The sequence below is a fragment of the Pelophylax lessonae genome (genome assembly GCF_965119305.1).
Source record: "Pelophylax lessonae genome assembly, chromosome: 12".
NCBI lineage: Eukaryota > Metazoa > Chordata > Amphibia > Anura > Ranidae > Pelophylax > Pelophylax lessonae.
In genome coordinates, this window is record NC_138779.1 from 131,605,431 (window position 1) to 131,629,479 (window position 24,049).

At 45.5% G+C, this 24,049-nt stretch overlaps 1 protein-coding gene across 2 annotated transcripts in view; it reads right to left on the reverse strand.

Moving 5' to 3' along the window:
- The window catches only part of SCN4B (sodium voltage-gated channel beta subunit 4), a 132,474-nt gene that overhangs the window by 12,501 nt on the left and 95,924 nt on the right, over nt 1–24,049 (reverse strand). For both annotated transcript variants that reach the window (XM_082273398.1, XM_082273397.1), the window contains exons 4-5: nt 23,542–23,785; nt 9,010–9,139 (exon numbers count right to left, since the gene is read on the reverse strand). In XM_082273398.1, coding sequence (XP_082129524.1) covers nt 9,010–9,139; nt 23,542–23,785 — 374 coding nt within the window. The remainder of the gene's footprint in view (nt 1–9,009; nt 9,140–23,541; nt 23,786–24,049) is intronic.

Here is a 24,049-nt window from a genome sequence, read left to right on the forward strand (position 1 = left end):
TCCCCCTACTCCTCATCTAGCCTTTTAGGGGTACAAACAATAGTAATTGGGGCCCAGTGTGGTTGTGTACGTGTGATATACATACACTTTTTTGGGATCATATTTTCTATTCCGCTATTTAATCAAAAACCTTTGGGGATCAGTTAAATTGGGGGATAGTCTGTGTCGGTACGTGTGAGAGAGATCCACCTTTCCAAGTTGTTGGGGTTCATCTCATACTTCTGAAGGTTTGAGGGTGCTGCCTGTTCCATACCCCCCCTACTCCTCATCTAGCCTTTTAGGGGTACAAACAATAGTAATTGGGGCCTAGTGTGGTTGTGTACGTGCGAGATACATACACTTTTTTTGATCATATTTCCTATTCCGCTATTCAATAAAAACCTTTGAGGATCAATTGAATTGCGGGATAGTCTGTGTCGGTACGTGTGAGAGAGATCCACCTTTCCAAGTTGTTGGGGTTCATCTCATACTTCTGAAGGTTTGAGGGTGCTGCCTGTTCCATACTCCCCCTACTCCTCATCTAGCCTTTTAGGGGTACAAACAATAGTAATTGGGGCCCAGTGTGGTTGTGTACGTGTGATATACATACACTTTTTTTGGATCATATTTTCTATTCCGCTATTTAATCAAAAACCTTTGGGGATCAGTTAAATTGGGGGATAGTCTGTGTCGGTACGTGTGAGAGAGATCCACCTTTCCAAGTTGTTGGGGTTCATCTCATACTTCTGAAGGTTTGAGGGTGCTGCCTGTTCCATACCCCCCCTACTCCTCATCTAGCCTTTTAGGGGTACAAACAATAGTAATTGGGGCCTAGTGTGGTTGTGTACGTGCGAGATACATACACTTTTTTTGATCATATTTCCTATTCCGCTATTCAATAAAAACCTTTGAGGATCAATTGAATTGCGGGATAGTCTGTGTCGGTACGTGTGAGAGAGATCCACCTTTCCAAGTTGTTGGGGTTCATCTCATACTTCTGAAGGTTTGAGGGTGCTGCCTGTTCCATACTCCCCCTACTCCTCATCTAGCCTTTTAGGGGTACAAACAATAGTAATTGGGGCCTAGTGTGGTTGTGTACGTGTGATATACATACACTTTTTTTGGATCATATTTTCTATTCCGCTATTTAATCAAAAACCTTTGGGGATCAGTTAAATTGGGGGATAGTCTGTGTTGGTACGTGTGAGAGAGATCCACCTTTCCAAGTTGTTGGGGTTCATCTCATACTTCTGAAGGTTTGAGGGTGCTGCCTGTTCCATACTCCCCCTACTCCTCATCTAGCCTTTTAGGGGTACAAACAATAGTAATTGGGGCCCAGTGTGGTTGTGTACGTGTGATATACATACACTTTTTTGGGATCATATTTTCTATTCCGCTATTTAATCAAAAACCTTTGGGGATCAGTTAAATTGGGGGATAGTCTGTGTCGGTACGTGTGAGAGAGATCCACCTTTCCAAGTTGTTGGGGTTCATCTCATACTTCTGAAGGTTTGAGGGTGCTGCCTGTTCCATACCCCCCCTACTCCTCATCTAGCCTTTTAGGGGTACAAACAATAGTAATTGGGGCCTAGTGTGGTTGTGTACGTGCGAGATACATACACTTTTTTTGATCATATTTCCTATTCCGCTATTCAATAAAAACCTTTGAGGATCAATTGAATTGCGGGATAGTCTGTGTCGGTACGTGTGAGAGAGATCCACCTTTCCAAGTTGTTGGGGTTCATCTCATACTTCTGAAGGTTTGAGGGTGCTGCCTGTTCCATACTCCCCCTACTCCTCATCTAGCCTTTTAGGGGTACAAACAATAGTAATTGGGGCCTAGTGTGGTTGTGTACGTGTGATATACATACACTTTTTTTGGATCATATTTTCTATTCCGCTATTTAATCAAAAACCTTTGGGGATCAGTTAAATTGGGGGATAGTCTGTGTTGGTACGTGTGAGAGAGATCCACCTTTCCAAGTTGTTGGGGTTCATCTCATACTTCTGAAGGTTTGAGGGTGCTGCCTGTTCCATACTCCCCCTACTCCTCATCTAGCCTTTTAGGGGTACAAACAATAGTAATTGGGGCCCAGTGTGGTTGTGTACGTGTGATATACATACACTTTTTTGGGATCATATTTTCTATTCCGCTATTTAATCAAAAACCTTTGGGGATCAGTTAAATTGGGGGATAGTCTGTGTCGGTACGTGTGAGAGAGATCCACCTTTCCAAGTTGTTGGGGTTCATCTCATACTTCTGAAGGTTTGAGGGTGCTGCCTGTTCCATACCCCCCCTACTCCTCATCTAGCCTTTTAGGGGTACAAACAATAGTAATTGGGGCCTAGTGTGGTTGTGTACGTGTGATATACATACACTTTTTTTGGATCATATTTTCTATTCCGCTATTTAATCAAAAACCTTTGGGGATCAGTTAAATTGGGGGATAGTCTGTGTCGGTACGTGTGAGAGAGATCCACCTTTCCAAGTTGTTGGGGTTCATCTCATACTTCTGAAGGTTTGAGGGTGCTGCCTGTTCCATACCCCCCCTACTCCTCATCTAGCCTTTTAGGGGTACAAACAATAGTAATTGGGGCCTAGTGTGGTTGTGTACGTGCGAGATACATACACTTTTTTTGATCATATTTCCTATTCCGCTATTCAATAAAAACCTTTGAGGATCAATTGAATTGCGGGATAGTCTGTGTCGGTACGTGTGAGAGAGATCCACCTTTCCAAGTTGTTGGGGTTCATCTCATACTTCTGAAGGTTTGAGGGTGCTGCCTGTTCCATACTCCCCCTACTCCTCATCTAGCCTTTTAGGGGTACAAACAATAGTAATTGGGGCCCAGTGTGGTTGTGTACGTGTGATATACATACACTTTTTTTGGATCATATTTTCTATTCCGCTATTTAATTTAACTGGGCCTCCATGCGAGACCTGTGTGCCTTGTTGCGCTGTTTTGAGTACTCCACCAACATGGCCAGTGGCAATGACGCCGTTCTCAGCTTAACTATCCCACTTCTATGCCTCCTTGAAAAAACAATTCGGGCGATGATGGAAGAGGATGTGGCACAGGATGAGGAGGAGGAGGAGGATGAAGAGGTAACATTTCCAAGGCTTTCAGGGCAGTCATTCGCAAGGGGCTCCGAGGGTGGGTTCCTGCACACGCAAACGCCAGGGACGCAATTGTCCAGCAGGGGCACAGTTCTGGAGGATGAGGAGGATGAGGAGGAGGAGGAGCTGGAGGAGGAGATGGAACCATGTTCACAGCAGGGTGGCACCCAGGCCAGCTCATGGCCATCACTGGTGCGTGGCTGGGGGGATACAGAGGACACGGACGATACACCTCCCACAGAGGACAGCCTTTCGTTGCCTCTGGGCAGCCTGGCACACATGAGCGATTACATGCTGCAGTGTCTCCACAACGACCGCCGAGTTGCCCACATTCTAACTTGTGCTGATTACTGGGTGGCCACGCTGCTGGATCCCCGTTACAAGGACAACGTACCGTCCTTAATTCACTCACTGGAGCGCGATCACAAGATGCGCGAGTACAAGCGCACGCTGGTAGACGCCATGCTGCTGGCATTCCCATCTGACAGCGGGGCCACAGTGGAAGCACAAGGCAGAGGAGGAGGAGGAGGAGGTCGCCAACGCAACCAGGGCACCGCCAGCACCTCAGAAGGCAGGGTTAGCATGGCCGAAATGTGGAAAAGCTTTGTCAGCACGCCACAACAAACAGCAGCACCAGCAGCTCAGATGGAACGTCTTAGCAGGAGGCAGCATTTTACCAACATGGTGGAGCAGTATGTGTGCACACGCCTACATGTAGTGAATGACGGGTCTGCCCCCTTCAACTTCTGGGTCTCCAAATTGGGCACATGGCTTGAGCTTGCCCTTTACGCCTTGGAGGTGCTGGCGTGCCCTGCAGCCAGTGTATTATCTGAACGGGTATTTAGCACGGCTGGGGGCGTTATAACAGACAAGCGCAGCCGCCTGTCCAGAGACAATGTGGACAAGCTCACGTTCATTAAAATGAACCAGGCATGGATCCCACGGGACTTTTCCGTACCTTATGCAGAATAGCAATGGATACCGACCTTACCCACCCATTGTTCCATTTTTGCTCTTTCTCACTCTTTTGGGGTGTACCCTCATTTAAAATTTTTGAAAAGAAGCAGTGTTGGCTACCTCGTCCTCCTCCTCAGGGCCAGATTAATGTAGGGGCTATTGGAGCTGCAGCTCCAGGCCCCTACCTTTTATATAGGCCCCGGGTTGGCCATATTCACTGTTACCGCTCTTCTGTCACTTGTAAACACAGAAGTCTGGCTTCTATGCTCGCTTCCCCAGGCAGCACCCTCAGAACCTCCCCACACAGCGTGAAGGCCGGACAAGGAGGGACAGTTGGCGATGCATGGATGTGTTTATGGGCTTCAGAGACAGCATCCCATGTTGAATTAGGCATGCATGGCTGCACCCTTCCTCCTCTGGGTGCATGGCAAGGCACGGCCCTTAAGGCCCTTCAAAATCCTCAGCACCAAGCCCATGATGCTGTTAATCCGGCCCTGGTCCTCCTCCACCGCCGCTTCCACCTACACCGCCCATAGGTGTGCGCAGCCTATTGCATTAAGGTGTGCACCCCAAAGTTGAAATACACATGCATGTGTTTGCCAGCAGGGAGAGTAATGTATCGGGGCCATGTACCTGTAGGCAAGGAGAAATAGAGCAGAGCAGGTCCCAGGGAGATCTTTCCCATCTCCTCACTGGCAATGCTATGTGCCCTAGGTGATTAGGGTGTGCCCAGGCACACCCAGCACACCCTGTGCGCACGCCTATGTCACCGCCACATCCACCACCACCTCAACCTCCCTCCTACTCCATATGGGCCTCGTCCTTCAGAGATGAAGAAGAACATTGTTTTATTTTTCTGTTTTTTTTTTGTTGTTTTAAGTTATTTCCCTATCCACATTTGTTTGCAGAGCACTTGCCATGCTCTTAATTACGTTTTGCTGCCATTTGCAGCACTCTAGCCCTTTCCTTTGGTGTTTTAGAGCCATTTTAGTGCCTTAAAGTTCGGGTCCCCATTGACTTCAATGGGGTTCGGTGTCCGGGAAAAGTTCGGTAAAAGTCCGGGACACGGACCCGGACTTTTTTTTAAAGTTCGGCCGAACCCGTCGAACACGGACATCTAGGTGTTCGCTCAACCCTAGTCAAGACCCTTTCTGTTCACCATGACTGTACCCTTGTCAGGTTGATAAAGATTTGAATTGAGGCATCTGGTGTGGAGGGACTTGAGTGGCCTACACATAATCCTAACCTCGTGCAGCGTCCCACTCATGACACGTGGGAACTGCAAATGTATTACTTCTTTGTTATTGCTGTATTTTACATGTGCATTGCAACACCTGTTTAATCCCTGTTCATAGGCTGGTCAAGTGTGCTTCATACTTCCCACCACAAGATGGGGATAGCACCACTTTGGGATATCTATCCCAGCTCAGGTTTATCTGTGGTCAGTGTACAGAGGAGAGAAGCACCATGTAGAGGTTAGTGAAGGTCAGTCCTAAGAAGGGACAAATTGGAACTGCTAAAATCAAAGGGTAAAAGCCACCAAACGGCAGCAACTGACCTTTGAGAATAAAGGTGAAGGATTCCTTAGCCACTGGCAACCTCACCAAATTTCACTGGATTCTAAAGGGACCAGAAACAAGTAAGCATTATACTGAACCACAGCCTGAGTCAAGACCTACCAAAACCTATTAACAGTGGATCAGCAGAATTCCTCTATTTACCCAGAGACTGTATTCTATCTGGATGTTTATGCTGCAATCAAAACCAGTCACAGTAAAAGTTGTGAGTTGTATCCTACCACTGTCTACCTCATTCTTCACTATTGCTATTACAACTGGTTGTACCACCATTAACGGTACTGGCGTCACGACAAATACCATCAAGGGACCCAGCCACCACAAGCACTCTAAACACCACTGTCATCACGGGCACCTCAACCACCATCTTGGCTGGCGTGTCCCTATCACAGAGCATGCCCCGGAGGATTTCGTGCTGTCTTCCTCTTCACTGTGCGACCAGCCCAGGGAGGCTTTCTGCTAACCGTGAGTAAACCGATGAACTGTATTATTGCTGTCTCTCACCGGCCCACCGTGCACCTCACGTGTCGCCCCTGTGGTTCTGGCTCATTGCACTCGTCCCTATTGAACACCTATGAGATGAATTTGAATGCTGGTTGCATGCCAGGTCTTCTCCAACATCACTAACTGGCCTCAAAAATCCTCTTTTAGCTGACCAGGCACAAACTTCAATACACTCTATAAAGTTTAATGGAAAGACTTCTCAGATACACTATATTACCAAAAGTTTTGAGACCCTTGCCTTTAAAGTATGCACATGAAATTTAATAGCATCCTAGTCTTAGTCCGTAAGGTTCAATATTGAGTTGGCCCACCCTTTGCCACTCTAACAGCTTCAACTCTTCTGGGAAGGCTGCCCACAAGGTTTAGGAGTGTCTAAAGGAATGTTTGACCATTCTTCCAGAAGCGCTGATGTTGGATGAGGAGGCTTGAATCACAGTCTCCGCTTTAATTCATCCCAAAGGGGTTTTGTCGTGTTTAGGTTAGGACTCTGTGCAGGCAAGTCAAGTTTCTCCACCCCAAACACACGCATCTATGTCTTTATGGACCTTTTTTATGCACTGGTGAGCAGTCACGTTGGAACAGGAAGAGGCCATCCCCAAACTGTTCCCACAAAGTTTGGAGCATGAAATTGTCTAAAGTATCTTGGTATGCTGACGCCTTAAGAGTTCTCTTCATAGGAACAAAGGGGCCAAGCCCAACCTTCTGAAAAACATCCCCCCCTCCAGCAAATGATTAGGACCAGCGCACAAAGCAAGGTCCATTAAGACATTGATGAGTGAGTTTATGGTGGAGGAACTTGACTGGCCTGGCCTCAACCAAATAGAACATCTTTGGGATAAATTAGAGCGGAGACTGCGAGCCAGTCCTTCTCTCCAACATCAGCGGTCCACTCCTCTTTACAGATCTTCTCCAAATCCTTAGGGTTTCTTGTTTGCTGCTTGGCAACTCCAAGTTTCAGCTCCCTCTATTAATTTTCTATAGGATTAAGGTCTGAAGACTGGCTAAGCCACCCCATGACCTTAATGTGCTTCTTCCTGAGCAACTCCTTTGTTGCCTTGCGGTATGTTTTGGGTCATTGTCATGCGGAGAGACCCATCCATGATCCATTTTCAGTATTCTGGCTGAGGGAAGAAGGTTCTTATCCAAGATTTTACAATACATGACCCCATCCATTCGCCCTCAATGCGGCAAAGTTGGCCTGTACCTTTAGCAGAGAAACAGCCCCAATGCATAATGTTTCCACCACTGTGTTTGACTGCAGGGATGGTGTTGTTAGGGTCATAGTTAAGTTTTTCTTCCTCCAAACATGGTGAGTCCGCCTCCTCAAGAAGGCACATGTACAGTCATGCCAATGAACATGTAAATGATTCAGAAAAGGGTTGGGAGAAGTGCTGTAGTCAGATGAGACCGAAATTAGGCTCTTTCACATTAATTCGACTCACCGTGTTTAAAGGAAGAAAAATGCAGACTGTGACCCTAAGAACACCATCCCTACAGTCAAGCAGGTGGAAACATGATGCTTTGGGGCTGTTTCTCAGCTAAAAGTACAGGCAATTTTGCCCCATTGAGGGGCCAATGGAAAGGGCCATGTATTGTAAAATCTTGAGTGTGAGAACCTTCTTCCCTGGGTCTTCCAGCATGACAATGACCCAAAACATACCGCCAAGGCACAGGAAGAAGCACATTAAGGTCATGGAGTGGCCTAGCCAGTCTCAAGACCTTACTCCTACAGAAAATGTATGGGGGGAGCTAAAACTTTGATTTGCCAAGCGACAGCCAAGAAACCTTAAAGTGATTGTAAAGTCTTGTTTTTTTTTAACAACAAACATTTTATACTTACCTTCTCTGTGCAGTGCTTGTGCACAGAGCAGCCTGGATCCTCCTCTTCTTGGGTCCCTTTTTGCTGGTCCCTCCCTCCTGTCGAGTGCCCCCACAGAAAGCAGCTTGCTATGAGGGGAACCTGAGCCGAGCCGCTGTGATTCGGCCACAACCCCTCTCTCTCCTGATTGGCTTACTGACTTTGATTGAAAGCCGTGGGAGCCAATGGCGCCGTGGCTGTGTCTCAGCCAATCAGGAGGGAGAATCCAGAACGGCCGAGGGACTCATTGACATATCTGGACAGAGATGGGGCTCAGGTACTCAGGTAAATATTTGGGGGAGCTGGGGCAGCTGCTGCACACAGAAGGCATTTTATTTTAATGTATAGAATGCATTAAGATAAAAAACCTTCTGCCTTTACAACTCCTTTAAGGATTTAGAGAAGATCTGTAAAGAAGAGTGGACCAAAATCCCTCCTGAGATGTGTGCAAACCTAATAACCATCTATAAGAAAGATCTTAGAAGGGTTTCTCCACCAAGTACTAAGTCATGTTTTGCTTGGGGATCAAATACTTATTTTACTTACTGAACTGCAACTCAATTTATAACATTTGTTTTATGTGTTTTTTCTGAATTTTTGGTTGACATTCTGTCTTTATCATTTAAAATACACCTATGATAAAAAATAATAGACACTTAATTTCTTTGTAACTCAAATAATTATTTTTCCCACTGTAATGTACTAATTTCCTCCAAAAAAATGGAGTGATTGAACACACTTTCTCTTAAGGGAATTGGAAAACCTCTGTGTGCTATAGTGAGTGCTTGTGACAGCTAGAAGAAAGTTTAATTATTCCATAAAGGGGTCCATCAAGGCCTATTCGCTGCCAAATCTATGCAAGCCAAGCTCATATTGACTGAATACCCTACAGGGACATTGATACCATAGGAAATTAAAGTTTGTAGGTGGTAAGATGTTTTTAAGAGGTCACTCTTGTAAAAGTTTGGCTGGAATCAGGAGAAAACCCATCAATCTCCCCAGGGCACACACTTACTTCTTGTCACGATTCCGCTTAAGGATAAAACTAATTGTCTTCTTGATGATAAGGATTAATATGAGCAATCCAATCACACCGCCAACAACAGCCACAATAATCAGAGTCAAAGTATTATCCACAACTTCAACTGTAGAGAAAAATAGTACCAGGGTTAGAAAAAAAACTGATAGAAGAAAGAAAGACAAGTAAAAACGATTGTATTATAAAATGCACAATCCAAGCATATATTTTATTTGCATTCAAGAACAAAGCTGTCAAGAACAAAGAGTTATTGCAACTAGATATGCATACACATTTTCATTATTCCTGTCTTTGGAAAGATAAAAAAAAAAAAGATAAACCTAAGGAAATACATATCAATCTCTTTTCCCCTTTAGTAGCTCCAAATTCAGTTATTCAGAAGTGCATATTACATCCAGTTATTTTCAACTGCTCATATTCAGCAATGTTACGGATTGGCGTTTTAAAATAAAGGTATAATTAAACTTGTACTTATAATTGAAAATATTCAATTTTTGATCCTTCAGAAAACTTACTTTAAAAAAATCAGTAACAATGCAATTTGTTTAGGGATTGCATGTATTTTAAGCTCTGCCTGAAACAGTAAAGCAACAAAAATCTGTGTCTTCCACTCCAAGATATTCCCATGATTATAGTTGCTTGGAAAACAATTAAGATTCACTATATTAACAAAAGTATTGGGACGCCTGCCTTTACATGCACATGAACTTTAATGGCATCCCAAACTTATAGCTGCAAAGGGTGGGCCACCTCAATATTGAACCCTATGGTATAACAGCTTCAACTCTTCTGAGAAGACTGTCCACAGGGTTTAGGAGTGTGTCTATAGGAATGTTTGACCATTCTTCCAGAAGTGCACTGGTCAGGCACTGATTTTGAATGAGAAGGCCTGGCTCTAATTCACCCCAAAGGTGTTCTATCAGGTTGAGGTCAGGACTCTGTGCAGGCCAGTCAAGTTTCTCTTCCCAAAACTCGCTCATCCGTGTCTTTATGGACCTTGCTTTGTGCACTGGTGAGCAGTCATGTTGGAACAGGAAGGGGGCATCCCCAAACTGTCCCAAAAAGTTGGGAACATGAATTTGTCCAAAATGTATTGGTATGCTGACGTCTTAGGAGTTCCCTTCACTGGATCTAAGAAACCAAGCCCAACCCCTGAAAAACAACCCCACACCATTATCCCCCCTCCACCAAATGATTTGGACCAGTGCACAAAGCAAGGTCCATAAAGACATGGATAAATGAGTTTGAAGAACACCTTTGGGAGGAATTATAGTAAAGATTGCAAGCCAGGCCTTCTTGTTCAACATCAGTGCCCGACCTCACATATTTGGTTTTGGAAGAATGGTCAAACATTCCCATAGACACACTCCTAAACCTTGGGGACAGCCTTCCCAGAAGGCTTGAAGCTGTTATTGCTGCAAAGGGTGGGCCAACTCAATATTGAACCCTACAGACTAAGACTGGGATGCCATTACAGTTCATGTTAAGGCAAGCATCCCAATATTTTTGGTAATATAGTGTACTTTTACCCTTATCTTTCACATTGTGTCTCCACTGTTCATAGAAGCAGGTCTTACCATTAGATGAGATGAGAACCTGGTTTCAACTCTGCACTTAGAAGGCATCACTGAATGATTGTCATCTTGCCATGATTAATCCAAAACCTCCTCACTATTTCCAGGCCCATCTTTTTCAGGGGCACAAAGCAGGCAAGAGATCCTTTGTTCCACCACTTTACAGGTGGACAGTATACACTGTATATTAACTTACATCATAACATTATGAGCTGAGAGGCTTTAATAACATCTGTGAATGAGTGTCCATCTTGTAGGCAGTGATATTAAGGTTCAGCCCAAGTTTGCCAAGGGTATTCTTCTGGGACTGAGCAAGGGATGTACATTTTAGAGACCCTGCTACGTTGGCTAAGGTTACTGGCTTTCGTTTTGTTCTTCCCTAATTTATGAAATAGATATTTATTCATAATAAAAAGATGATGATGATTCTATTCAGGAGAAATAAATAGTTTTTGATTGTGTATGTAATACCCATGCTTCTCATTCCTAGTGTTCTTTGATCACATAAGACAAGGATATCAATACAACACAGCCTTCTCTAATGTTTTTTCGGTGATCTGGATCGGTAGTTGGCCCTTTTAGCAAACCAACCCATTTCATTGCCCTCTTTAAATTACCCCCTGCTGATAATTTTTTAAACTTCATAGCTTTTCCAATATTGTGGTCTTAAACTGCAGAATACAATTTTGATTACAGTTTGGGAGGTCTTTTTTTCCAAATGGGGATTATCTTTCTTCTCTTCAACCTATCAGCTGGAAACAGTGCAATTATTGGTGTTTTAGACTAGAAATTAGACAGTGTGATCTCCTTTACCTTGCCTTCATGGAATTTGACAGTAATGATGCCACGACTCTACAGGGATGTCTCCCTATAAATTTGTTTTTGGTTTTGAAAACTCCCTTTATCTCCATGCTAGGTCAATCCTCTTATCATCCTGTCCTGGATGAATAGTGAGATTCCCGCCGTCATTCTGCTATAGGGCGGGCGGGATGTGGTTAATGACTTGACGACACGGCCGCCACATATATGCTGCGGCAAAGTAGCACTATTGCCCGAAACTACGTACCTGTACGTTGTTTCATTCAATAGCCACTAGATGGCGCAATCGCGCAGCCCAAGGCGTGATCGCACTGTGATTGGCTAGCGGGGATGTCAATTAACAGGTCCGGTGGACCCGATGTCTGCCGGCCACCCACAATCATCCCCGGGAGAAGCAGAACTGCGATCTGCCTATGTAAACAAGGCAGATCCCCATTTTGCAAGGGAAAAGATGGAGATCTTGTGTTACTGCTAAGCAGGAACGAGAATCTCTGTCTTTCCCCAATCAGTTTAACTCCCCCACAATTAGCAAGCACCCCCTAGGAACACACTGAACACTTTGATCACCCCTGATGTTATCCCCTTCCATGCCAGTGTATTTAGTGCAGTTTTTTTTTAGCACCGATCACTGTATTAGTGTCACTGGTCCCCAAAAAGTGTAAAAAGTATCAGTTAGATATCCGATTCATCCGCCGCAATGTCGCAGTCCTGCTAAAAATTGCTGATCGCCGCCATTGCTAGTTAAAAAAAATAAAATAAAAAGTCCATAAAATATGGCATCGTTTGTAGACGCTTTAATGTTTGCGCAAACCAATCAATATACGCTTATTGGGATTTTTTTTACCAAAAATATGTAGCAGAATACATATTGGCCTAAATTAATGAAAAAAAAATGTTTTTATTGGGTGTGTTTATAGCAGAACGTAAAAATATATATTTTTTTTTTTCAAAATTGTTGCTCTTTTTTAGTTTATAGCGCAAAAAATAAAAACCACAGAGCTGATCAAATACCACCAAAAGAAAGCTCTATTTTATTTGGGTACAGCGTCGCACGACCATGCAATTGTCAGGTAAAGTAACGCAGTGCCGTATCGCAAAAAATGGCCAGGTCATTTGGGGGTAAACCCTTCCGGTCCACGAGTGATTAAAGTAAATTTCCTGGTTCCGCGAATCTTCAGCTCCTTCTGCTGGATCCACCCACACTAAAGCCTCTCCTTCAGTATAAACTCTCGAAAGCATCCTTTCCACCTGCCAGGTGTGGTAGAGCAAACCTTCATATCAATGGGCACATATCCTAACCAGTTCAGGTCTGTTTTGAAAAGAAGCAAGTGCCGCTTTTAAAGTTTCCTGTCTTAAGGTGTCTTGTTTTCCTGTCGATGAGACTCTTTTCTGCATTTCATCCCTTGCTGTGTTCTCTGGCTTTATCTTTTCTTGTTCTGGTTTTAACCACTTGCCGACTGCCGCACGACTATTTACTGCGGTGGTCAGCCCCTCACAGGCAAAGTGACGTAGTACTATGTGGCTTGCCTGTGAGGCTCTAGGGAGCGAGCGCGTGCCACTGGAGGCGCGCTCCCGCTCTCTCTCGGACCCCCCCGCACATGTGACCGGCTGAACCGATGTCCGCCGGTCACTCGCGTTCGTCGGTTACACTGGGAGAAAGGCAGGCGGCTAATGTAAACACAGCCGCCTGTCATTCTCCCCTGTGTAACAGCACAGATCATACGGTCCTGCTATGTAGGATCGTTGATCTCTGCTGTTACACACACAGCCACATCCAATCACAGTTAGAATCACGCCCCTAGGGACACACTTAACCCCTCCCTCTCATATAAAGTTAACCCCTTCCCTGCCAGTGTAATTTTTACCGTAACAGTGCATATGTATAGCACTGATAACTGTAGTAATGACACTGGTACCCCCAAAAGTGTCAAAAATGTCAGTCAAGGGTCCGATCTGTCCGCTGCAATGTCACAGTACCGCAAAAAAAAAAATCGCAGATCGCCGCCATTACTCGTTAAAAAAAACAAAAAAACAATAAAAATGACAAAAATCTTTCCCTTAGTTAGTAAACGCAATAACTTTTGCACAAACCAATCAAAATACGCTTTTTGCGATTTTTTTTTACCAAACATATGTAGCAGAAAACAAATTGGCCTAAAATGTTAAAAAATTTTGATTTTTAAATTTTTTGGGGGGAATTTCATATAAAAAAATGTGAAAAATAACGGAATTTTTGTAAAATCTTACCTGTAAAATTCCTTTCTCTGAGTCCTCCGACAGTCGCCGCCTCCTCTAAGTCATCACTATTGGGTATTGACTTCCGCTCCGCAGGAGTAGCTAGGCATAAAGACTTAGTCAAAAGAACAAAGGCATTTGCATATGCACACCCATGGGGGCTGTCCCACTGGTCAATACCCCCCTGCAGTGACCACTCCCAACTCAGTTTGGTAGCATAGCAGTAGGTAATAATAAAACAACACCAAAAGAGGGGCGGGGGCGGCGACTGTCGGAGGACTCAGAGAAAGGAATTTTACAGGTAAGATTTTAAAAAAAATCAGTTTTCTCTTACGTCCTCCGACAGTCGCCGCCTCCTCTAAGTCATCACTATTGGGATGTCCCAAAGCAGTGTAGACATGAGGGGTGGGAGACGCAACCGTAGAAAAGGCAACGCAGTACCCACATCAGAGAAAGGAACCTTACATGCACAGTAAGAGAACCTTCTGGGCAACAGAAAACAAAGCTCAACAGGAGCAACAGCCCAGGAAAGCAAATACCAACAGCCAGGGACCCACAAAAAAACAAGGGTCCTTTATGGCACCGCCGCACTGAGAACTTTGCGGCCAAAGGAGGCATCAGCTGATGCCAGAACGTCTACCTTGTAGAATTTGGAAAAAGTGTGCATCGACGACCAAGTCGCAGCCTTGCACACCTGGGCCACCGAGGCACGATGCCAATAGGCCCAGGACGCACTCAAAGATCTGGTAGAGTGCGCCTTAACAGGGAAGGGTGGAACCCGTTCCTTCAAAGCATAGGCCTGTTCAATGGTCTGTCTGATCCATTTGGCAATAGTCGCTGCAGACGCAGCCATGCCCTTCCGAGGACCCTCAGGAAGGACAAAGAGGGAATCCGTCCTCTGAAAGGATTCCGTAGACGACAGGTAAACCCTGATCGCCCTGACAACATCCAAGGAGTGCAAAGCAACCTCCTTAGGCTGCTTAGGCTTCGTACAAAGCGAAGGCAGGACAATGTCCTCATTAAGGTGAAACTCAGACACCACCTTAGGAAGAAAGGAGGAATGTGGACGCAAGACCACCTTATCCTTGTGAATTACCAAGTAAGGAGAGCGGCAGGACAACGCCGCCAGCTCAGATACTCTGCGAGCCGAAGTGATCACCACTAAAAAGGCAACCTTCTTAGACAGCAGAGGTAACGATATCTCCCGGATGTTTTCAAAGGGAGCACGCTGTAACACAGACAGAACCAAGTTCAAGTCCCATGGAGGTAAAGGCTCCTTCCTGGGAGGAGCCAAATGTTGCACACTCTGAATGAAGGTGCGAATCAAGGAATGAGACGCCACAGGGTGTTGGAAAAGAACAGCCAGCGCAGATACCTGGCCCTTTATTGTGGCCAGCGCCAGGCGCTGGTCCACCCCAGACTGGAGGAAAGCCAACACTCTCGACACCGAGTAAGAGCGAGGGGAGAACCCCCTGGACTCACACCAGGCGAAATAAGCTTTCCAGGTACGGTAATAGATTTTACCAGAAGCGGTTTTCCTAGCCTTGATCAGGGTAGGGATGACCTCAGGGGAGAGACACCTGTCCCTCAAGACCTAGGTCTCAACAGCCAGGCCGTTAAAGCCAGCGACTGTAAAGCAGGATGGAAGATCGGTCCCTGAGACAGAAGATCTTGCCGCATTGGCAGCCGCCACGGGGGCGCCACTGCCAGGTGAACAACGTTGGCATACCAGGTCCGGCATGGCCAGTCCGGCGCCACCAGAATCACCAGGTGCGGTTCCGAGACTAGCCTGCGGAGGAACCTGGATAACAACTGAATCGGAGGAAAGGCATACATCAGACGATACTGATGCCAAGGGGCCACCAACGCATCCGAGGCGTCCGCCAGAGGATCGCGCGTTCTTGCCACGAACCTTTCCACCTTTTGGTTTAGCCGAGATGCGAACAGATCCACGTCCGGGTATCCCCACTTCGCACACAGCATTTGAAAGACCTCCGGGTGCAGGGACCATTCCCCCTGGTCCAGGGTCTGGCGCCTCAGATAGTCGGCCTGCCAATTCTCCACACCCAGAATGCGGACTGCTGAAATTGCCGGAACATGAGTCTCAGCCCAAGACAGAATGTCGTTCACCTCCCGGGCCGCCCGGGCACTCCTGGTGCCCCCTTGGTGGTTGATGTAAGCCACCGCGGTAGCATTGTCCGTCTGTACCCAAACAGGACGGCCCCGAAGACGGTCCGACCACTGGAAGAGACAGAGCTTGATCACTCGCAATTCCAGCACATTGATCGGAAGGGAGGATTCCTCCTCCGACCAAGTGCCCTGAGCAGACAGGTTGCCCAGGACTCCACCCCAGCCCGACAGGCTGGCATCCGTGGTAATTACTGTCCACAGCAACGGACGGAAGGACTTGCCTTCCGACACCGCTGGGGACTGGAGCCACCACAGAAGATCCAATCTGGTCTGGCGACTCAACGAGACACTCAGATCCAGGGACTGAGGTAGTCTGTCCCACCTGGCCAGGATCTCCGATTGGAGAGACCGTGTCTGAAACTGAGCAAAGGGTATCGCCTCGAAGGCCGAAACCATCAACCCCAGGCCCCGCATACAGGTCCTGAGTGACGAGGACGGATTGTCCCTGAGGGACCTGATCTCGTCCTGCAAGGTCCGGAGCTTGTCCTCCGGCAAGAACACCTTTGCCTGAGCAGAATCCAGGATCATTCCCAGATAGGGAGACAATGTCAACTTCTAAATGTTGATGGTCCATCCGAACTCCTGGAGCGTCTGTACCGTGGTGGACAGTTCGCGCAGTAGGTCCTGGCTGACCCTCGATCTTAGCAGGAGATCGTCCAGATACCCCAAGACCGCAATGCCCTGTGCCCTTAGCAGGCCCAGAACAGGTGCCAGCACTTTGGTAAAGACCCTTGGAGCCGAAGCGAGACCGAAAGGTAACGCCACAAACTGATAGTGGTCCTCCGCTATCGCGAACCGAAGGTACTGTACCTCTGGTGATCCTCAAAAATGGGGATGTGTAGGTACGCATCCTTCAGGTCTATAGAGGCCAGGAATTCCCCCGGACTCAGGGAGGCCACCACCACGGAGAGATTCCATACGGAACTTTTAAACGCCCACGAAGCGGTTCAGTGCTTTCAGGTCCAGAATAGGACGCACTTTGCCCTCCTTTCTGGGCACAGTGAACAGATTGGAATAGAACCCCCGAAACCTGTTCCGATGAGGCACCGGGACAATCACCCCCTGGGCAAGGAGGTCCTGCACCGCTTGATGCAGGTCCTGCAGACGCCCTGGAGACAAATGAAGATTTGAGGGAAAAAATCTGTCCACCGGCCGGGAAAGGAATTCGATCTTGTACCCTGATCAAATGATTTCCTGAACCCACCTGTCCAAAATCCGGAGCAGCCAAGGTTGGAGGAAACCGCGCAAACGTCCCCCCACCCCTGAAACGGATGAGGGCGCCCCTTCAGGCAGAGGCGGATTGACTCGCCGCACCGGCGTTGCCGGATTTCTGCTTGCCTGCCCAGGGCTTCTTCTGGCTACCTTGAAGGGCTTGCCCTTAGTTTGTTTCCGAAAGGCACGAACGGACCCCTGAGTGGATCGAGAAGTGGAACCCTGCTTGCCGCGAAAGGACTTATTCTTCGGGTTCTGGGGCAGCAAAGTGCTCTTGCCCCCCGTGACGCCTTTCACCAAGGTATCCAACGCCTCGCCAAAAAGGCGAGAACCAGCATACGGAAAATCAGCAACTGTTTTCCGAGACGACTGGTCAGCTGACCAGCTCTTCAGCCAGATCAGTCGACGGTTAAGCACCGCAACACTAGATAGGCGTGCTACCAAAGGGGCCTCATTCAAGGCAGCATCACACAAATACATGACTCCTTGGTGAATTTGATCCACCATAGCCAGCCGGGCAGGTGGAACAGCATCAGACACGAGGTTGCTCCTAAGAACCTTAGTCCAATCAGCCACCGCCTGAGCCACCAGAACGGACGCGAAAACAGGTTTGAGCAAGGACATCTGAAAGAGTGTATCAACGTGCCTTACTAAAATATTATATTTCATAAATACATTTCAGCTAGGGCCCATTCTACGATGGAATGTGGGCTCTTGCAGATGACATTAACGAGCCATTTGACACACCTCATTCATACACCCTGGACATCAGACAGCTGTATTTTGCATATAGACGACAGACAGTGATAGGTGTTTACATGTCAAACACCTTTTCATTCATTCATTTGGACACTTGACAAGTTAAGGCTTCGCATAGAGATGACAGACAACACTTGAACACAATTGACAATTGCCTACATTAACACATCAGAAAGCTGAACACAGACGGATCGGCTCTCCCACAAAACACAATTTCAGACACAAGACACCTCATATTGACACAGATGTATGGGGAACGCAAGGACCTTTTCATGTACTGTTTCTGTGAGATATGTTCTATTGTTAAGTTGACCCATGAATTGTAACCGGTTTAAAGCAGTTTTTGCTGCTCAAACTTCCTTTAAATGTGAGCGAAACTTGCAATAAAATTAGATGTTTCTACGCTAAGCTTGAGTGCTATGTGTCGTTACGTCTCCTGGCCAGAGGAGAGAGAATTCACTATACAGGGAGAGTTAGCAACTGAAGGGCTGTATATCATCTACAAATTGCCTCCTGACGAGATTCAGCTAACGGTCTTTTGCCTAAAACTTGAGTGTCTTTAATGCTGGTTATGGCCACCAACAAGCCCCACCAAAGGTTTTAACTGCAACACCAAGGATTCCAGTAAAAACCAGATCCTCCCCATGCCTTCACCTTGGAAAGAGCCTATTATGATCCTATTTGGTGGCTCTCTGAATCCTTGCAGATCCTGGCTAGTCTGCACATATCCTACCTATCATCCAAAATCTTAAAGAGGACAGGAATGAGCCGGGTGTGTATAATGCACTGTATATTCACTGTACACCAGAAAGAAAATTGCTAGAACAAGGAAAGGTTTTTTGATAAGAAACATGTAAAGTCTCCTTTGCAAAAAGCTCTAACTTTAGTTCTGTTTTAACACTAACCCAAAAAATTAACTTTTAACATTTAGCAAACCCTCTCTAACCTACCCGAACTGAAAGTTAAAGCCTTAATCACTGACCTTACCAGTAACCCAACAACCCCTAAAGTAACCAACTACACTAAAATAATCCCCTTCTATAGTATGCTCTTCTTATCCCATTCTAGGAGCAGCTGTGCTAAAACTAAGTAGGCTCTGGCAGGAAAATTAATTGCACCCGACTTCAGGAGCCAAAAATAACTGACGCATTTTATCACACTGATCCTGCAACCGTGTTCATATGTTTGTGTTGATGGATGCATTTCCTGGATAGATTCATAATTCAAGTTGTTCTATTTTTCAGCACCTTCAGCATGAGAGGGTGCTTTAGGACACCAACTGAAAAAATGGGTCTTTCTTTCATAGCATTAGCAAAGTAGTGATGACCACTGGGCTCATCCTCACCTAGTGCACTATGCAGTGGTGCAGTGTAGAAATCTAGTTTAAGAATTCTCAGTCACCTGCTTACCTTTTGTGGTGTGAAGTCAGGAGGCTCAGTCCCTCAGTCTTTTTCCTGGGGGGGATCTGCTGGTGTGTACATGTTCAGTCAGCTGGCAAATATTTAGTACTGTGCATCCAAGCGGTCTCACAACCGCAGACCACGTGTAACCACATCCAGCATCTTCACCTCCAAGATCGTCTGAGACCAGCCACCTGGACAGCTGCTGCAACAATTGGTCTGCATAACCAAAGAATTTCTGCACAAACTGTCAGAAACCGTCTCAGGGAAGCTCATCTACATGCTCGTCATCCTCATCGGGGTCTCGACCTGACTGCAGTTCGTCGTCGTAACCGACTTGAGTGGGCAAATGCTCACATTCGATGGTGTCTGGCTCTTTGGAGAGGTGTTCTCTTCACGAAGGAATCTCAGTTTTCACTGTACAGGGCAGATGGCAGACAGCGTGTATGGCATCGTGTGGGTGAGCGGTTTGCTGATGTCAACACTGTGGATCAAGAGGCCCATGGTGGCGGTGAGGTTATGGTATGGGCAGACATATGTTATGGACAACAAACACAGGTGTGTTTTATTGAAGGCATTTTGATTGCACAAAGATACAGTGACGAGATCCTGAGGCCCATTGTTGTGCCCTTCACCCACGACCATTACCTCATGTTGCAGCATGATAATGCACTGCCCCATGTTGCAAGGATCTGTACACAATTCCTGGAAGCTGAAAACATCCCAGTTCTTGCAGGGCCAGCATACTCACCGGACACGTCACCCATTGAGCATGTTTGGGATGCTCTGGATCAGTGTATACGACAGCGTGTTTCAGGTCCTGCCAATATCCAGCAACTTCACACAGCCATTGAAGAGGAGTGGACCGACATTCAACAGGCCACAATCAACAACCTGATCAACTATGCGAAGGATATGTGTTGCACTGCGTGAGGCAAATGGTGGTCACACCAGATACTGACTGGTTTTCCGACCCCCCCCCCCCCCAATACAGTAAAACTGCACATTTTAGAGTGGCCTTTATTGTGGCCAGCCTAAGGCACACTTGTGCAATAAACATGCTGTCTCATCAGCATCTTGATATGCCACACCTGTGAGGTGGATGGATTATCTCAGCAAAGGAGAAGTGCTCACTAACACAGTGTTAGACGGATTTGTGAACAATATTTGAGAGAAATAGGCCTTTTGTGTACATAGAAAAAAGTCTTAGATCTTTGAGTTCAGCTCATAAAAAATGGGGGCAAAAACAAAAGTGTTGCGTTTATAATTTTGTTTAGTATACTTACTATGTGAGTTGGCAATTGTTTTTATTCCATTAAAGTAAGTACTATATTCCTGGACTTAGACTTTCCTTATATATTGTAATTGAATGATATTAAAAATGACTTTCCTTTTCAATCTGCAGCGCTCTCATTTTCTGTAAAATGCAATACAATATGGCTACCTGGAGGCCTTCTGTACACAGATATGTCATTTCCTGCTTGTGTGATTGGCTCACTGATTTTCCCAGAAGTATTTCTTGCAACAAAAATGTAATTTTTTTTTTGTGAGATACACAAAAGAAAAATCACGTCTAAAGGGATGCAGACCCTGCAATATTCCTCATTAGAGCCCTGCAGGTGCAGCAGTTGATTGATAATTAAAAAAACCACTCCCATACAGACTGCTCTGGACATAGACACGCTCAAACAAATAGCTATTTCTTAAGAATAACAGAAGGCAGGACTCTGCAACAAAGTTTGTTAAAATCCTTGCAATGTACATAGATAATGTATATTCCATAAGGGGAATGTTTTTTTTTTCTCAACAAAAGTTACTCTTTAAGCTGAAATCAAGCTAACACTTTACAGAAAACATTTTTTTTTCCTTCTGGAATAAATGCTAGTCATTGTAAGTTTACCTGTCAGTGGCAAACGGTTTGTCTCAACCCTCTAACTGTTACTTTGTCTGGACAGCTTGGTTTGTTAACCACTTGCCGACCGCCGCACGACTATATACGGCAGCAGTCAGCCCCTCCTGGGCAAAGTGACATACCGCTACGTCACTCGCCCACGAGCCTCTAGGGGGCAAGCGCGAAATCGCCAGGGGCGCGCTCCCGCCCCCGCTCGTTCCCTGACATCCCCGCGCGAGTGACCGGCGGCTCCGATGTCCTCCGGCCACTCGCGATCTCCCGCTGGAGAGGGAGAAAGGCAGACGGCTAATGTAAACAAAGCCGCCTGTCATTCTCCCTGGTGTAACTGCAGAGACTGTACAATCCTGCTATGTAGGATCACAAGCCACGCCCCTTTACAGTTAGAATCACACCCCTAGGGACACATTTAACCCACTGATCACCAATAAAGTTAACCCCTTCCCTGCCAGTGTCGTTTTTACAGTAATGGTGCATATGTATAGCACTGATTACTGTAGTAATATCACTGGTACCCCCAAAAGTGTCAAAAATGTCAGTCAAGGGTCCGATCTGTCCGCTGCAATGTCGCAGTCCCGCCCAAAAAAATTGCAGATCGCTGCCATTACTAGTTAAAAAAAAAAACAATAAAAATTACATAAATCTTTCCCGTAGTTAGTAAACGCAATAACTTTTGCGCAAGCCAATCCAAAAACGCTTATTGCAATTTTTTTTACCAAAATTATGTAGCAAAAAACAAATTGGCCTAAAATGTTAAAAAAATTTTGATTTTTACATTTTTTTGGGGGGGAATTTCATATAAAAAATGTGAAAAATATTGTTATTTTTTCAAAATTGTCGCTCTTTTTTTGTTTATAGCGCAAAAAGTAAAAATCACACAGGTGATCAAATACCACCAAAAGAAAGCTCTGTTTATGGGGAAAAAAGGACGTCAATTTAATTTGGGTACAGTGTCGCACGACCACGCAATTGTCCGTTAAAGTCACGCAGTGCCGAATCCCAAAATAGGCCCTGGTCTTTGAGCAGCCAAATCCTCCGGGGCTTAAGTGGTTAAAGTAAGTTGAAAAATAACAGACTTACTAGAAGGATCACCAGATGAAAATAAAGGAACAAAGCCTAAAAAAGAAAAAAAATGAATGCAGCCACCACATCTAAGAATTAGCAAGCTGCAATTTAGTACAAAAAAAATTTGGTACTGCTTTAATTCTAATTTATGCTGTCTGCCACATGTCCAATTCCTTGGGTTTTTCACTATGCTCACCTTCTACCTGTCCAGACCTCTGGTCAGACTCCACCACCTGCTCCACTTCGGCATGGTCTGAATGGTCAACTATTGCGTGCCAAAAAATTCCAAAGGCCACAATCTGGGAAATGCTGTGCCACTCATTTCCAGTCCCACCAGGAGATGTTCCCATGACCACCAGATAGTTCCAGAGCCTGTCACCTGATGCTAGCCCTCTGACATGGTAGCCATGGATTCTGGTGACATCCCATTGTATGAAAGCAACAAACTGATCCACTCAGCATGCAGGATGGTAAGCATGACTGCACCACCAAGTACTTTAAATGCCCCCTAAGAGACAATTTACAAAAGCATTTTACACTTTACCAGCTACTTTGCGCTCATTTCAAACATAACATTGGACAAATTTCATTTTTATTACCCCCTAACCTAATTCAATATTTCACACAAACAGAGGTTTGCTGGTCCAGCTTAACAGTTAGGCCGGGTTCACATATGTGCGAATTGGATGAGTGTTTCCCGGCATCCAATTCACATGACATGCAAGTGTGGGTGGATCTCAATGAAGCCGGTTCACACAGGTCCGGGGAAGCAGCAGAGCAGATTGCAAAAAGGTCCTGTGCGTGTTTGAGTCCGGTTCAGGTGCGAATTCAGGCAAACATTTGGACCTGAATCGCACCTGAACCGTGAACAGACACACACCGGACCCCAGATACGAACCCGTGGCCACACATATGTGAACCCCGCCTCTGCCCTCTAACAGAGGTAAGGACTAAGGGCAGCAATACATGGATCGCATTTCGGACAGTTAAGCAGGGACCAGTCAAATTCTGATCCATGTATGGGTAGGCTGGTTGTGCAGAAGGTAATCTACTGATCGACTTCTGTACAACTAGCCTATTGATTTTTTCCCAAACGACTGGTCAGTATATTCATAAGTCTCCCCCCTATCAGAATAAATTAACACATGGGAGTGATTCCCCCATCCACATCAAATGTGTGGATGGGGGATCAGGTCTTTTTTTTTTTTTTTATCATTTAACCTGCTGGTTGAACGAAAAATAAAAATGATTCATGTATGGTTAGTTTAAGAGCGCTATTTTAATATTTTCCTAGACCATGTATAAAATCATTACCACACAAAATGCACTGTACAGGGACACTCACACTTGTCCACCACTGTGAGAATAATTGTAGCATTGCTTTGTGTATCTTTTTCCTTTTTATTTTTCACAATACAGGTGTATCTTCCCGCATCATCAAAATCCACATCGCTCAGTCGCAGTGTTAAATTGTAATCTTTGGTTTCATTGCTGGGTACCAAAGTAACGCGAGATTGGCGATCACTTTTGTCTCTTATTTCAATGATTTTAGGGGCTGACTTCTTGTTCTTCAAAGTTCCCTTTTGAAGCTATGAATAAAACAGAGAGAAAAGCTTAAGTGTAAAACAATTTAATAAGTAGAATAAAAGTGGGATAAACAAAAACATATATAATATTGTAGGCCTAAATGTGGCATAACTTATTCCTAGGTTGCATCTATATGTAAAGAGACCCTGTCAACTGACATTTATTTCAACAAAAATATTCCCATAAGATTATGTGAACATTAAACATATTTTATGCTTGCTATTTACCTGTACAAACCTCCCTTGTGTAGACATCCAAGGAGTCTA